The sequence below is a fragment of the Cervus canadensis genome, chromosome 7 (genome assembly GCF_019320065.1).
Source record: "Cervus canadensis isolate Bull #8, Minnesota chromosome 7, ASM1932006v1, whole genome shotgun sequence".
Classification (NCBI taxonomy): Eukaryota; Metazoa; Chordata; class Mammalia; order Artiodactyla; family Cervidae; genus Cervus; species Cervus canadensis.
Genome location: NC_057392.1, coordinates 69,567,380 through 69,585,105, shown reverse-complemented (window position 1 = coordinate 69,585,105; position 17,726 = coordinate 69,567,380). Strand labels below are relative to the sequence as shown.

Below are 17,726 nucleotides of genomic sequence, written 5' to 3'. Positions count from 1 at the left end.
GTTTTTTATGTTCATCTACATTTATACCGATTTATTTGGGCACCTTTAAATATTTTAATTCTTAATATTGTTCATTAAGGTCCAATATAATGACCTTTAGTTGCTTGTACCATTGATAAGATGCATGAATAAGAAATGAAAAACTTTTTTCTTGGTATTCACGGAAAGTTTATTCTTCACAGTTGATTTATTTAGTAGTAGTCAGGGTTTTATGAGGCCCTCTGCTATATTAAACTTAACTTGTTTTAAGTCAGTTCTGCTCTTCCTCAAGGGAAGCCATCCTAGATGAGTTTCTTGTTGAAGTTTTTATAGTCAGCCAAAATGTGGTTGAGTAGCAGAAAATCCCTTTGGCATATACTGTTCATGTACTTTGGTAGCATTTATAACCTAGAAATGTAAATCCTTTCAGGCCATGGTAAATGCCCTGGAGTTTCAAATTGTAATTTGCATATCAATTACATTCACTAAAACTTCTTTTTTAAAAGCACTTGTAATTATTACATTACACTGTAGACAAACTTCCACACTACTGTGCTTAGTATAAATTCACCTAAGTTTACTTAAAAATTTGTGGGCTACATTCATTATAGTGTTCTTTTTAAGCTTTGTTGTAGGACTAATGTGTCCTACAAATTTTTTTTTTAAATTTGAATTTGGAATAGCTTAATTTTTACTTAGCCCCCAAAATTAAGTGAAACTTCTTGATTTTTTTCCTTGTAATACTTAGGTGCCTATTAATATAAGATGTTGTGACAGGTGTTAAAGAGGATTCCTCTTTTAAAGGAACTTAGACTGGAATAGGAGTTAAAACATACACACCTAATTATAACCAAATAGAAAGTTCTGAACCTCATGAGAGAGGTTTAGCTAAGGTATTTGGAGATATGTGTGGTGAGAATTTTGCTCCTCTTCCGGTTTAGGGAAGGTGTTGGGCTGGAATTTTCAATGGTTGAACACTGAAAAAGTATCATACAGAAGATGCAAATTGAAGTGAGTTTTAAAGCATGATTATGATTAGTGCATGCAAAGAATATGGGTGGGAAGTGTATTTGAGATTATTCCAACAGTATAAAAGACTGTAATCCTTCACAGTATTACAGAATAGTCCAGGGGAATTGAGTTGAGGGTGGGTTAAGGGTAGGGTGGAGCTGAAACACCAATACTTTGGCCACCCCACGTGAAGAGCTGACTCATTAGGAAAGACCCCGATGCTGGGAAAAATTGAAGGCAAGAGGAGAAGGGGACAGCAGAGGGTGAGATGGTTGGATGGCATCTCCGACTCAATGGACATGAATTTGAGCAAGCTTTGGGAGTTGGTGATGGACAGGGAAGCCTGGCATGCTGCAGTCCATGGGGTTGCAAAGAGTTGGACACAACTGACCTACTGAACTGAACTGAACTAAGGGTAGAGTTTAGGGTGTGAATATAGTGAGAGTTGAGATAAGATTGCTTACTCCAGACTGGGGAAAGCCTTTGTACAGTGTGCTAGGTCATTTGTTAGAGAATTTTTGATAGGAAGGGAAAGATGGTAACATTTGACTTGTATTCTAGAAAGTCATTTGGTTCACTTTGAAAGAGGTATTGAAGAAGGGGAAAGAAATCATGGAGGCGAGATCAATTTGAAGATTATTTCAGCACTCTTGGTTAGAGATTTTAATAAACTAAACTTCTTAGGATAGTCTCAGTGAGAATGAAAAGAGGATAGCTTTGAGATATATTGGAAAGGTAGAATCAGTAGTTTTTAGCTAACTAATTTTATATGCGGGATTAACACTAAAAATATTTTAAGATATTGTGTCTTAAGAGTACTGAAAAGTTTTAATCTTGATGTATTTTGATGGCCTGAATATTTTTGTTTAGGATTTTTAATGAAATGTTGACTACATAAAGGAATGCTTATAAATGGTTATAGATATCTTTGTATCTTCTATTATGTTTTTCCCCAATTCCGTTTCTTTTCCCTCTCTCATAGATAACCATTACCTGGAGTTTTGTGCTTACCATTTTCCTTATAGTTCTATCATATATATGTAGAAAGTCAAACTGTCTAAATGTAACAGTATATATTTTTTAGTAAATTGCTTTTTTCGCTTGATGGAAATGTTCTTAAGATATATCTGTGTCATTGCATGTGGCAGTAATTCATTTTCCTGTATGATTATATCCACCTAATTAACTTTTATTTTTAGTAGACATTGGAATTTGTTTTGGTGTTTTCATTGCTGTTTGTTTTTACTGTTACTGGTAGTGCTTCTGTGAGTATTCTTACTCATGGCTGCTTGAGAACATATTCTGGGCAGAAATCTGGAATTTCTGGGTCATTGGTTAAACATACTTCTGACTTTACTGGAAGTTGTTAATATGTTGGAATCTAGGTTTTGAATGGGTCTTCTGTTCTCACTGAGGCTTTTATAGGTGAAGCTTAACTTGCATCGATTTAGGCAAATGTCTTTGGGAAAAAGGTTTAGTACTCAGCTTTCTACTTTCACTTAGATTTTGGCCTCTGAAGGTACCTCACTTTCTTGTCAGCTTATTGATGTATTTAGACAGAGGTTTTTCTTACTTCATTATTTTGTTTTCGGCAAGTAGGTGCTTACCATACTTGCAAAAATGGAAGGCCTGAATATACATATGTATTTTGGGGAAAGAGGTGGTAAACTTGTAAGAACAATTCATAATCTTTATGGAGTATTTATTTATATAATCTTTATGAAGTGTATATATATATGAAGTATATATATAATCTTTATGAAGTATTTACAATGTTCTTTTCTTCTTCTCTCTCCCTCCCTCCTTCCTTTCATTAATCCTATCCTGGCCTTTGTGCTATAGTCATTTTACTTCTACATATGTTAACCCAATCATACATTATTATTTTTACTTTGAATAGTCAATATTTTAGAATTTTAATTATACCATAAATTGACTCTTTGATACATTTAGCATTTCTATCTCCCCCCAAAACTCCTGTACTGTTCCTTTATGTCACACCTTTTTCTCATTCCAACTCCTGGTAATCACTAATCTCTTCTTTGTTACTATAATTTTTTTTTTTAATGTCATAAAATAGAGTCATAGTATACAACCTGTTCCTTTGGGTTTTACCTAACTTGTGTGTATAAATAGTTTGATCCTTTTGCTGAGTAGTATGCCACTGTATGGATGTACCACAGTTTATCTATTGACTTATTAAAAGGAAATTTGGGTTGTTTCCAGTTTTGAGTGGTTATCAATAGAGCTGTTACAGGCATTTGTGTACAAGTTTTATATGGACATAAATTTTCATTTCTCTTGGGTAAACACCTAGGAGTGATACTGCTGAATCATATGGTAAGTAATGCTTGATTTCAAAAGAAAACGCCAAGCCTTTTGCCAGAGGGGCTGTACAGTTTTGCTCTTCAGCCAGCAACATGTAAAAGTTTCAGTTCTCACATCCTCATCATTGCTTTACGCCATCAGTGTTTTTTATTTTAGCCATTCAAACATGTGTGTGGTATTATCTCATCCTGGCTTTAATTTACATTTCAAAAGACTAGTGATACGGAACATCTTTGTCCTTATTTGATATCTGTATATCTTGTTTTAATTGAAATGACTAAAGATTTTACTTGTTTTTAATTGGATTGTTTTCTTTCCAGAGTTTTGAGAGTTCTTTATATATTTTGGATATAGTCCTTTGTTAGATAATGTGATTTGCAGACATTTTTTTCCTATTCTATAACATGTTTTCTTGTTGTAAGTTTTTTGCTGAGTTGTTTTTAGTTTTGGTAAAGTCCAATTTATCATTTTTTTCTTTTATACATCATGCTTTTGATTTCGTGTTTAAACGCTCTTTACATAAGCCTAAGTCACAGGGTTTTCTCCTAGGTTTTCTTCTCAATATTTCATAGTTGTGTGTTTTTTTCTTTAGGTCTGTGGTTACTTTTGAGTTAATTTTTGTATAAAGATTATGTTTAGGCCGAGTTTCATCTGTTTTGCCTTTGGCAGATGGTGTTTTAGTACCTTGTGTTGGACAACTTGCCTTCCTGCACTAAATGCTTTTGCACCTTTATCAAAAAATTTGCATGGGTTTGTTTCTAGTGTCTGTATTCTGTTCTGTTGATCTTGAATGTTTCTCTCTTCACCAGTGTTGTGCAATCTTGAATACTGGAGCTTGATAGTAAGAAGCTCTTTGCCCTTCCATATGAATCTTTAGAATCAGATTTTCTTTATCTATGAAAAGTCCTGGCATTTTTGATAGGCATTAGGGTAAATCCTTATATCAGTTCGGGGGTAGGGGACAGTTGACATTTTTACCATGTTGAGCCTTTCAATCCATAACCATATGTCTTAATTTATTTAGGTCTTCTTTGATTTCTTTCATCAACATTCTGTAGTTTTCAGCATCATGTATGTGATTTATTCTATTTATACTTAAGCATTTTGGTTTTTTATTGTAAATGAAACTGCTTTTTAACTTTTGGTTTCAGTTTGTACAATACTGGTTTATAGAAATATGATTTTTTCTTCAGTGTGCCTGCATGCATGTGTGTGTGCATGCATGCATGTGCGTGCTGACCTTGTATCCCTAAGACCTTGCTAAATTTACTTACTAGTTGTAGGAGTATTTTTTTAAGATTGACAGAAGCAGCAGCATGGATACATACGGGTCTTTTAGCTTCAAATCCAGTCTTTTCCCCCTAAACCAAGTTTTTTTTTTTTGCTATCAGTTTAAAACATTTATTACCTATATTAAGAGTATGATTCCTTATTGCTTTCTTCCTTAGTAACTTGAATTAAAAAAGTAGAAATTACTCTGTATCACACTAGCAATTTTAATGATTTGTAGGACTGTGATAAACTTTTACTAGATTCTAATTAATATTTTGTTACAAGATTTTATGTATATATACATACACAGATATGTAAATAAATAGGATAAAAGAGACTAGAAAATGTTATGAGAAAAGGTCTCAAATTTAGGTTAGGAAGAAATACTTTTCTTTTCTGTTAATATCTTATCTCTCCTTTATCGCTGTATATGTATTAGATTTTAAAAAACTCTTTTCTTCTTCCAGTTTACCTGATCTAGTCTTGTTTCACCCTTTAGTTGTTTCAAGTGCCATTGGAAGAGGAAGGACAACGAGGTGGGCCTATCCTTGCACCAGAAGAAATTAAGACCATTTTTGGTAGTATTCCAGATATCTTTGATGTGCACACTAAGATAAAGGTAAATTTGTATATATTAGCGTGGTAGTAATTCTTTTTAGATTATGTATATTTCCTGTGATTTTTCATGTACTTCTAGTTAGCTAAATAAAATTTGTATTTAAAATTTTTTAATCCCTCATTTATTCCTTTGAATCATTTGCCTCTTTGCTCTAGCACCTTATTAATGTTTCTTTGCTGCTGCCTGTCTTTTTACTTTGATTAATTTGAAAATAAAGAATTTCGACCTTATAAAGTCTTTTCTATTAAGATAATGTGTTTGCTAGTACTATTTTTCTTGTTTTTTACCGCTATTCATCTTGAGTTGTATGTTTTTCTTTTGTTTGTTTAAAAAATGGAAGTTGGAAAGGGTTAGAGATCATTTCATTCATTCCTCTCTCTCTCTCTATGTATCTAGTCAGATAACTTCCAAAACTGTAAAAGACAATGCTGTCTACTTTTTATTATAATAATTTTCCTTTGTTGAAGGGTCACTGGATTCCAGGTATCAATCTCTCATAGTAAAGTAATTTGGGGAAAGATTTAGATGAACTCTTAAATTTATTTCCTCTTCATGTATGATGCCTGAGCACAACTGATCAGTTTTCTTCTCAGAACAACCCATTTGGATGTTTATTACAGCTTTGTGGCAGTGTCATAGTCAGTGAGGTTTATTTGAGGCACAGTATTATTGCTAATTTATCTTTTCCCTAATGTTTACTCCGTGTTACAATAAAATGATCAGTCTGAGTTACAGAATGTTTTCAAACAAATACATTAACTTACTTTTGATTTTAGTGCATGTTGTAGACAAAAATATGAAAGATAATGTAAGTTAATAAAAATGCAGTTTATCCAATGCTTATATTTTGTATTTTTTCAAAATCCTTGATCATATTTCACCTATTTCTAGATTTACAAGTAAGTTTGAAGGAGTCTTTCTTTTCTTAAAAGATTAAAAAGCTATGGAATCACAGGCTAGTTTATCCCTATTTCCAATTAGGATTCTGAATATTTGAAGAGTAAAGTCTTCTTGGAATGGCCTTTTTTTTTTTCATGAGAAACATTGAGAGGTATAAAGATAGAGTATAATGGCAAGCAGATTTCATCTTGGTGTTTTATTGCTAATTTGTAGATCACTTGGTGTCAGTCATTTAGCTATTCTGGACATGCAAGTTCCCATCTAATATAAAATGTTATAAACTTGCTATGTGTACAGAGTCATAATCTCAGTTTGGCAAATTTTGTTCTCTGATTCACTGGACCTTTTTTTGTTGTTAATAATTTTTTTTAGTGAATAAATGGTTATTTAAATTCTATATTGCTTTACAATTTTGAAAAGTTTTGTATACATGATTTCATATAATCCCGTAATAACCCTGTTTGCCCCCACTGTCGTTATATTGCCCTTCCCAGTTCTGTCTCCCCAAGGGTAACCATTAGTTTGTACTCTATATCTGTGTCTGCTTTTATGTTTCCTTCACTAGTGAGTCACTGGAGCTTTGAAAACGATTGTTACCCTTTAGTTTTCTAATGTGTAACCCAATTTTTTAAGCTTCTTCTACAAACTTGGATTACCAATATTTCAAGTAGTAGTGGTTTTTTAGCTAATTTCAGGTTTGTCATGCATCTAAAATATTAAAGCCTATGGTTTTTTCCTACCATGAAACCAATATGTGCTGTCAAATGTATATTTGTAAAATAAAGGAGAAAAGGAAAAAGTAGAAAATAGCTATAATTCTGTAACCCAAATACTCCCAAAATTATGCTGTATTTTCTTTGTCTTTTTTTTTGCATAGCATTTTTTTCTTTTCTTCCTTTTAAATGTAGCCTGCCCTTTATCAGGTACTGCCACATCTACTGAACATTACCAGGAATTTAATACTATAATTGTCTACATTTTACAGATGTGAAACTGCTATGTACAGAGATTGAATAATTTTTCTAAAGTCAATTATCTAATAAATGCTGGACATTGACTTTGAACCCTTTTTTCTCTAACTTCCCTGGTGGCTCAGAGGTTGAAGCGCCTGCCTCCAATGCGGGAGACCCGGGTTCAATCCCTGGGTTCGATCCCTGGGTCGGAAAGATCCCCTGGAGAAGGAAATGGCAACCCACTTCAGTATTCTTGCCTGGAGACTCCCATGGACGGAGGAGCCTGGTGGGCTCAGTCCAGGGGGTTGCGAAGAGTTGGACATGACTTCACTTTCACCTTTGTCTAACTTCAAAGTCTGTTCTCCTAAACCCTTATGTTTTCTTGCTCCCAACCCCCTTTCTTTATGAGATAAAATTAACATGTAGCATTGTGTTAGTTTTAGGTATACAACAATAATGGATTCATATGGGTATGTATTGCAAAATGATCACCACAATAAGTCTAGTTAAGATCTACCACCACACAAAGTTTTTTTTTTATGATGAGAACTTTTTAGTTTCACTTTCTTGGCAACTTTCAGATATACAAAATAGTATTGTTTATAGTCACCATACTCTACATTATATCTTCAGGACTGGAGTAAGTAAAATAACTGGAAATTTGCCTTTTGACCACCTTTACCCATCTTAACCACTCTCCTTCCCCTGTCTCTGGCAACTGCCAGTCTGTAACTATGAGATTTTTCTGTGTGTTTTTTGTGGGATTTTTTTTGATTCCACATATGAGTGAGATCATATACTTATTTTTCTCTGACTTATCTCATGTATCATAATGCCCTCAGGACTATACATGTTATTACAGAAGACATAATGGCTTTTTCATGGCTAAATAATATTTCATTGTATATATACCACATTTTCTTTATCCATTCATTAATTCATGGACGTTTAGGTTCTTTCCATGTCCTAATTTATTAATGCTATATTGCTTCTTGATTATCATGCTGTAGATACATTCTCTTAGTATATAAATGAGTAAATCATGTAAATATGGCTTAAACTTGTACAGTTTTTCATATCATATTGGTATGGTATTCCTGAGAAGCACTGGTATTTATTTGTATTTTATAGCATTGCATAGTGGTTACAAATTTGGACTGTGTAATAAAGTAGATTTGGGTTCAAAGTAAGTTAACTTTAATTGCTTCAGTTTTCTTCTCTGTAAAATGGGGATAGTAGTGTCTGAATCATGAGTGGTTGTTTTGTGAAGGATTAAAATCATTTTTTACCCACTGTGTTTACAACCACTCTCTGACAATTAGATTTGTGTCAGTAGATATTTGCTGAATATTGGTCATGCTACTTTTTAAATGTCCAAATCAGGACCGGAAGTTAAATTTATTTTGTCATCTTAAATATCATGTGTACACCTCTAGCCTCATTCTTCACTTGTCTGCAACTTACAGCATGCAGCATGCTAATAGTTAGCTTAAGATGAGGATGTCTGAGATTGTTATCAGCATCTTTTTCTGTGTGTGAATTTTTCCTTTTCAGCACTAATCAGCTTTGGTTCTTCATGTGCAAATACCTGCTTTTGTATTGAACTATGAAGAAACAAAAGAGCAAGAGAGGAGTTGAGGGAAGACCTTTTCTTTCTGTGTTTATGCTTTGTTATTTGCTGATTTAGTGTTAAGTCTCAGGGTACCTTGAACTTGTTTCAGGAACAGGTTTGTATTGGGAATCTGCTGATTTGGTGTCTTGTGCAGTGAGCTAAGTAAAAGAGAAGCCCATCTTGTTTTAAGTAGATGGTAATGGTATAGAAGAAATCTTAGCAAGGACGAAAAGAAAGAAAGAGCTTAACTTTCTTAGTCCAATCTGTTTACAACTTCCTCTACTTTTTAAACAGGCTTTGGGAGCTCTATGCTTAATGTCTTAGAACTATAGAATTTTCCTTTTTTACTGCCAGGAGGTAATGTTGGGAGCATCCTATGTAGAATTGTGTATGGACAAGGAGGAGACATGTCCTAGGGTCTGTACTAAACTGAGTCAAGCATATTCCCACAGAAACATTGTAAGAAATGGTGGCACTATGACATACTCTTGGGGGCTCACCTGTCCACCTGACTCCCCATTTCTAATGGCGATAACTGTGTTATAGATCTAGTAGAGTGACATGGAATCTGGAGTCAGACGAGCATGAGTGTGAATACTGGTTCACAACTGTGTGATTTGGAGCAAGTTAATCTCTCTAAGCCTTAGTTTCTTTATTACTTAGTCTCTGAGCTGACCAAGTGATTAGGGCAAAGATCTTTATTTAATCAACAGGCTCAAGGATTTAAAGGTTAACCAGAAACAGTAGACCTTTTCAGGTGGCCTAGAGATTATTTTGCTTTCTGATTGTAATGGTCTCATATAACTATATACCGCCATCCTGTAATTGTTTACACTTTAAAAATGTACCACTAGATTATATTTGCAGAGCTATAGGTTTTTTCTCTTTTGCATCACAGCTTTCCAAATATCTCCCATATTTATATTAAATACATAGGAAAAGAGAGTTAATAGTAACTTACTGAGCACTATTCTTTGTTAGGGTTTCTTCTAAGTGCTATACAAATATTAGCTAATTTAATCCTTTATGAGATAGGAGTCATTACTATACTTATTTTTCAGAATAGAAAATTGAGGCACTTACAGGTTAAGTAATTTGCCCAAGGGCACAAAACTTAACATGCTCTAGAGCCAGTAATTAAAACTAACTAGTCAGTGCTAGAATTCACTGCATTATATTGTTCCAAGATTATCCTTATGTATAATACTTTTATTCTTTTGTTTCTTTCAAGTGCAATTTTAAATAGTTAAATCTTAATTCTTGACTCTGTGGGCTGTTTAATTATTCTTGCTTGAGTTCACCTTTACACTACTGAAAGTAAAGTTTTTCCCTTTTGACTTTTCTGAATCTGCAGAGTTTAGGATGTGAAGTGAAGTGAAGTGAAAGTCGCTCAGTCCTGTCCGACTCTTTGCGACCCCATGGGCTCTTGAGTCCATGGAATTCTCCAGGCCAGAATACTGGAGTGGGTAGCCTTTCCCTTCCCCAGGGGATCTTCCCAACCCAGGTGTCTAACCCAGGTTTCCCGCACTGCAGGCGGATTCTTAACCAGCTGAGCCACAAGGGAAGCCCAGAGTATAGGATAATAGTTCTTAAATTATTTGGTTTCAGGATCCCTTTTCATTCTTAAAAAATGATCGAGGAACTTGTGTTTATGTGGGTTTTATTTATTCGTATTAACTGTTTTTGAAATTGAAACAGAAAGTTTAAAAATACTTTTAAAGATGCCTCAGTTTTTTAACAGTTTCATTGAAGTACATTTTACATATTTAAACTCAACCTTTTTTAAAATATATGATTCAGTGATTTTAATAAGTCACCAAATCATGCAACTGTCACCGTATACATTTTAGAACATCTTCCTCTTCCCCACTAAGATCCTTCATGCCCATTCTTAGCCCTGGTCCAGGCAACCATTAATCTACTTTCTGTGTTACAAATTTGCCTTTTCTAGACATCCCGTATAACATAAATATATAATAGGTAGTGTCTTATGTCTGTCTCCTTTAACTTAGTATATTTTTGAATTTCATCTATGATTTAGCATGTTAGTAGTTTGTTCCTTTGTGTGGCCAGATAATAGTCCATTATAAGGAAATGCTGCATTTCTTTATCCATTCACCAGTTGATAGAAATTTAGGTTGTTTCCAATTTTTGGCAGTTATGAATCATGCTGATATGAACATTGTCTGCAAATCCTTGTTTGGGTGTGTTTTCATTCTCTTCCATAGATACTTGGGAGTAGAATTGCTGGGTTATATTGGCAGTCCTCATTTAAAATATTTGAGAAACTATCAGGTTTTCACATCATTTTATATTCTTAATAGTAATGTATCAGTGTTCAAATTTCTATCCATTCTTGCTGGTACTTATATGTTTTCTTTTATAACCATTCTAGGATATAAAATTATTTTATTTGCATTTCCCTAATGATTAATGTTGTTGAACGTCTTTTCATCTGCTTCTTTTTCATTTGTATGTTATCTTTGTGAAATGTGTGCTTAGATCTGGTGCCCATTTTTTGGTTGGGTTGTGTGTTGGCTTACCAAGTTGTAAGGGTTCTCTGTAAATTCTTGGTACAAGTCCTTTATCAGCTATGTGTTTTGCAGATATTTCCTCCCAGCCTATTGTTGATTATTTCATTTTTTTAATGGTGTCTTTTTTTTTTTTTCCCTAATTAGATTTTATTGCCATCTGGACAGCTTATTTTTTATTGGTGCGTGACAATATGATTTGTTTTTTATTTTTCCTTCTGGACCCTGGATGAAAAGAAAACTCAGTTCTGGGAGGGACTGTCAGATAAGGGTACAGAATATGGTGAAATGGTGCTTGGTATCCTCAAAAAAATGAGCAAAATCAATCCTAGAAGATCCCTTATTTGCCCTCTTGCTAGTTAATGAATAGACTGCTGGGGAAAGGGAGGAATAGATTCAAGGGCAAAGAAGGGTCCAGATGGGATGAGGAAAGCAGGGACAGGCGTGTCTACCCCACTCACTCCTGCTCTCACTTACACCTATCCTCTAAATAAAGTAGTAGTAGACTTTACTGCTACTGCTACTGGTAAGTCACTTCAGTCATGTCCGACTCTCTGCAACCCCATCCCTGGGATTCTCCAGGCAAGAACACTGGAGTGGGTTGCCATTTCCTTCTCCATAATGGTGTCTTTGGAAGTACCAAAATTTTTAATTTTGATGAAGTCTGGTTTATCCATTTTTTTAAATGTAATGTGCTTTTGCTGTTATATCTAAGAAATTTTTGCCTAACCCAAGATTTTGAAGATTTTCTCCTATGTTTTCTTCTAGAAGTAGCTTTCTTTTAGCTCTTACAGTTAGATCTATAACTTATCTCAAGTTCATCTTTGGCTAAGGTGAAGGTTTAAAGATCATCTTTTTATATGTGGATATACAATATTAAGAAGAGGTGGCAAGAATACACAGAAGAACTATACAAAAGAGATCTTCATGACCCAGATAACCATGATGCTGTGATCACTCACCTAGAGCCAGACATCCTGGAATGCAAAGTCAGGTGGGCCTTAGGAAGCATCACTACGAACAAAGCTAGTGGAGGTGATGGAATTCTAGTTGAGCTATTTCAAATCCTAAGAGATGATGCTGTGAAAGTGCTGCACTCAATATACCAGCAAATGTGGAAAACTCAGCAGTGACCACAGGACTGGAAAGGTCAGTTTTCATTCCAATCACAAAGAAAGGCAATGCCAAAGAATGTTCAAACTACCACGCAATTGTACTCATTTTACATGCTAGCAAAGTAATGCTCAAAATTTTCAAAGCAAGGCTTCAGGAACAGAGAACTTCCATATGTTCCAGTTGGATTTAAAAAAGGCAGAAGAAGCAGAAATCAAATTGCCAACATCTGTTGGATCATTGAAAAAGCAAGAGAGTTCCAGAAAAACATCTGCCTCATTGACTATGCTAAAGCCTTTGACTGTGTGGATCACAATAAACTGTGGAAAATTCTGAAAGAGATGGGAATACCAGACCACCTGACCTGCCTCGTGAGAAATCTGTATGCAGGTCAAGAAGCTACAGTTAGAACCAGACATGGAACAGCAGACTGGTTCCAAATTGGGAAGAAGTATGTCAAGTATGTCAAGGCTGTATATTGTCACCCTGCTTATTTAACTTATATACAGAGTACATCATGAGAAATGCTGGACTGGAGGAAGCACAAGCTGGAAGCAAGATTGCCAGGAGAAATATCAATAATCTCAGGTATACAGATGACACCATCCTAATGGCAGAAAGCGAAAAGGACCGAAAGAGCTTCTTGATGAAAGTGAAAGAGGAGAACAAAAAAGCTGGCTTAAAACTCAGCATTCAGAAAACTAAAATCATGGTATCCTGTCCCACCACTTCCGGCAACTAGATGGGAAACAATGGAAACAGTGATAGACTTTATTTTCTTGGGCTCCAAAATCACTGCAGATGGTGATTGCAGCTATAAAATTAAAAGATGCTTGCTCCTTAGAAGAAAAGCTATGACAAACCTAGACAGCATATTAAAAAGCAGAGCCATTACTTTGCCAACAAAGATCTAGTCAAAGCTATGTTTTTTCCAATAGTCATGTATGGATGTAGGAGTTGGACTATAAAGAAAGCTGAGTGCTGAAGAATTGATGCTTTTGAACTGTGGTTTTGGAGAAGACTCTTGAGAGGCCCTTGGACTGCAAGGAGATCCAACCAGTCCATCCTAAAGGAAATCAGTCCTGAGTGTTCATTGGAAGGACTGATCCTGAAGCTGAAACTCCAATACTTTGGCCACCTGATGGGAAGAACTGATTCATTTGAAAAGACTTTAATGCTGGGAAAGATTGAAGGCGGGAAGTGTAGGGGATGACAGAGGATGAGATGGTTTGGATGACATCACCAACTCGATTGACATGAGTTTGAGCAAGCTCCAGGAATTGGTGGTGGACAGGGAGACCTGGTGTGCTACAGTCCATGGGGTCACAAACAGTTGGACACGACTGAGTGACTCAACTGAACTGAACTGAACTCATGCAGTTTTTAAAATATACATTAATAATAATGACTCCTTATGTGGTAGCGTAAATAACATGTTCTTTTTGAAAAATAACTAATTTCCAAAACAGAAACAGTGAAGAGTGATGTTGATTTGTTTTGCTTTTTTTTGTCTGGCTTAATTGAAAACTTGTTTTTCCTGTCTACTTCTTAATTCATTCTTTTTCAGTATCACACATCATGTTGCCTCTATATGACTCTGTTGTATCCTTATGAGAGAATCAAGGAGTCAAATAATGCCTTCATATTGTAATGAAAATAGTTTCATCTTATGGATCCCACTAAAAAAATGTGTTGGGAGAGCATCTGCATGTAACAGTTTGACAACCTCTTGTATAAGTTTATTGATTAATTTCTGCTTTAAAGTCACTTTTAGAATTTCAGTTAGGGCATGTCATTTCTTGCCATCTCATTTTATCATCTGGTTTTATTACCTTAGAAAGCTTTTAAATATCTTCTAAATTTTTACTAATAAGTAATATTTTAGGATGATGATTGAGAAATTTTATCACTCCGGAATTAGCAGACTATGATCAATGGACTAAATCCAGCCAGTTTAGCATTTTGGTAAAGTTTTGCTTACTTTCATAAAGGGAGTTTTATTGATACACAGCCACTCACAATTATTTATATATTGTTTATGGTTCTATTCTACAAAGACAGAATTGAGGACTTGTGACAAAACCATATGGCCTGCAAGACGTGAAATATTTACCATTTGGCCCTTTAAGTAATGTTTGCTGACCTCTATTATAGATTACAGTTTCTAATGGCTGATGCTTCAACAGCCAAAATCAAAAGTGCTTTTCTGTAATTAATTAATTAATTAGTGAACCAATCAGCTGTATAAATTAATTACATTTGCACATCATACTGGGAAATTAGACTGTCTTACGGATTTGACATTCTTTATGTTTTCTTAAATTATTTTTCGAAGGATATTTTTCTTGTAGTCAAAAAGTTAATTTCTTACTGAGAATGTTACCGTTATACATGCCAAATTAAGGTACTCTGTAAAGTATGTTTTTCAAAGGAATATTCAGATTTTAAGAGATGCTAAAGTGATTGTCAGAATCATTTATTGTCTCATTTTGTGTTTTTTCAGGATGATCTTGAAGACCTTATTGTTAATTGGGATGAGAGCAAAAGCATTGGTGATATCTTTCTTAAATATGTAAGTAATTTTGTTTCTTTTTTTAGTATTCAGATTAAAGTATCATCTCATAAAGAAATGGCAGGGAATGAAAGTTACCTGTTTAAATGTGAGAACTTTTTAAAAACTTAGGCATTATTGTGTTTGTAAAATATTTTGAAAGTGTTCTTGTCTTCTGAAACATGCCTTCCATATACAATCCAACACTTTCTTGATAGCTCATCTTTAATACTAACTGTTGTGTTATAGTCATTTTACCATATATCATCTTATTTGCCCATTATAAGCAGCCGTAGATTAATGATTTTTTAAAGTTTTCTATAATTGAGTTTTGTTTTTTCCTTTCCTTAGTTGATAGTACTTTTTACTGTCTTTGTGTCTGCATAAAACCTTCCAATGAACTGTTTCTTCTCTAAGAACATAGGTTAAGTTTATTAAATAAAGTATATTAGTTTTGAATGAGGTACCACAAATAGAATTTATAAATTTCCTTCAGTCTCTTTGTATATGATTCAGTCCTACCAGGTAAGTTTCAGTGCCTTGGATTCTTGCCCATTTAGTTTTGATTTCTAAGGTCTCCTAACTTTAGTCCTTACTGTATAGCTGTTAGATGTTCTTTCTGGTTGACTGAGAATTTCAAATATGCAAATTATTGTCCCAGATCTTTTTGGTACCTCTTGGTCTCAATTTATCAAGACATTTTCCTTGTACTTCAAAATTGCCCAGTACAGTTGATCTTTTAATGGTTGTTTGGATCCTTCAAAAGATAATGGCATGTTCTTGGGTTCTTCATAGATCAACTGTAATTGCTACTGTATTCTAAATTAATAGAAGTTTTAAAACTTTGTCATGTTTATCAATACAATAAGCTTATATTGAAGTTCAACAAAGGTATGTCAACTTTTGTTTGTTTCTGAGTATTTATTTGCTTTTCAGGTTTTAGGCTCTGTTTAACAATTGATGCATTTTCTTTAGCAATTAACTCACTATGAAATAAACTTCCTGTATTTACCTTGAGAAGAAATGTATTTTGAACTTTTCTTTTGCATCTGGTATGTCGGATTTTGACTACTGGTTATTCAACTTTAAGTTTCATTGACTAAGGGTAACAGCCATCACAAATTAATGGGTTTTGGGTTTTTTTGTTTGCTTGTTAATAGTCCAAAGATTTGGTGAAAATCTATCCTCCCTTTGTGAACTTCTTTGAAATGAGCAAGGAAACTATTATTAAATGTGAAAAACAGAAACCAAGATTTCATGCTTTTCTGAAGGTAATGTATATTTCTTTGAAATAAAAATCAGAATTATTTTCTGAAGGAATTTATTAAAATTACATTTTAATAGTAAAGATATATCTTTTAGTAAAGGTACATCCACGTCAGGACACCTTAATGTTATGTGTTAAGTTTAGTTTTACTTGAAAGTGGCAGTGATGTTCAGCATCACAAGGTTTGATATGCCACAAGCAGGATCCAAGAGGCAGCTGAGTGAGTACGAATGGTGTGTGTGTGTGTGTTTTAAGTTATGCATATTCTAGTTCTGAAACACTTTAAAAAATTTTCCAGTGAGATCTTGCTTTGCTTTTAATGATTTTCTTATTGGTGGCTTACTTTGTTTATCTAAATGGTATCAGCATAATTAATATTTTTAAAATTTTTTTCTTTTTGAATGATGTAGATTTAAGAAAAACTGAAATGAAATGTAAAAGAGTGCTTAGAGGAACTCACACTCTGTTTAAGGTGTTAATCCTTGGCTTGCCAAGAGGCTATTTTAGGCCTTGGGGAATTACTGAACCATAATAATCTGCCAGAGAACAACTACCACCCTGCTTCTCCCATTCTTATCAGGGCACAAATGATAAGGTGTAATCTAATAAATGTAATGTATAATAATCTTTGCAGAAAATGTTCAAAATAAATTTTGAATAAATTAATTCTTTTCAGATAAACCAAGCTAAGCCAGAATGTGGACGGCAAAGCCTTGTTGAACTTCTCATCCGACCAGTACAGAGGTTACCCAGCGTTGTGTTACTTTTAAATGGTACTTGTCTGATCTCTTTCCAGACAATTTTGGATGTTTTTATGTGATTGGTTTCGTCTAAAACAATTGGCAAAATTTATCATTTTCAAAGTGTTCTTAGGTTTCAGTTTTAAAGTTTGTATCTTTTATGTAGAAAATATCTTTATGGATAATCTGAATAACCAAGTTGGTGCTACAAAAGTTCACTCTGGCCTAGAAATGCTTTATTTGTTGTGAAATCAGTTTTATTGACTAGTATTGAACTTTCTGCCTCCCTCCTAAAAGTCTTCTTACATTTCATAGTATGTCACTAATTCCCAAACAGTTTACATCCACATAAAATTCACCCACAAAATCACAAGATGAGAGATGATTACGATGTCTGAAGTTATTTAGTCTTTTTCTGACTCTTAGTAAAATTCTTTATGCTTGATCTTATGCTTTTTTTCCTTATAGTGTGCAGAAAACTCTTGAAACATCCATCCATTTATTCTAAAAGTTAAATTATAGATTTCAATGAAAGGACATCTATAGCAGAGTTAATTTTTGTGAATTTTACCTGCATGAAAAGAAAGGTGTATTTATATGCTTTTCTATTTACCTGACTAAAGTAGTGAATAGGTTTAGAACAGTGTCAGTTTTTATATTTTTAAATTTAAATTTTATACTTTTAAATTTAAGTATGAGAACTAAATTGCATAAAACAGGAATAAGTGTAACAAAGCATTTTGGCCTCTAGACCTTAACTACAATAGTGTGTGTAGGAGGCTTAAGGAGGCCAAGTTTGTGACTCTTTTTATCTATTATTGTCTTTGAAATATATTGGTTTAACTATAAA

General features: G+C 34.0%; 1 protein-coding gene across 7 annotated transcripts in view; it reads left to right on the top strand.

Annotated features, from left to right (window-relative positions):
• The window catches only part of ECT2 (epithelial cell transforming 2), a 56,770-nt gene that overhangs the window by 18,068 nt on the left and 20,976 nt on the right, over positions 1–17,726 (top strand). For all 7 annotated transcript variants that reach the window (XM_043473715.1, XM_043473714.1, XM_043473719.1 and 4 more), the window contains 4 exons: positions 5,090–5,209; positions 14,822–14,890; positions 16,030–16,140; positions 16,813–16,909. In XM_043473715.1, coding sequence (XP_043329650.1) covers positions 5,090–5,209; positions 14,822–14,890; positions 16,030–16,140; positions 16,813–16,909 — 397 coding nt within the window. The remainder of the gene's footprint in view (positions 1–5,089; positions 5,210–14,821; positions 14,891–16,029; positions 16,141–16,812; positions 16,910–17,726) is intronic.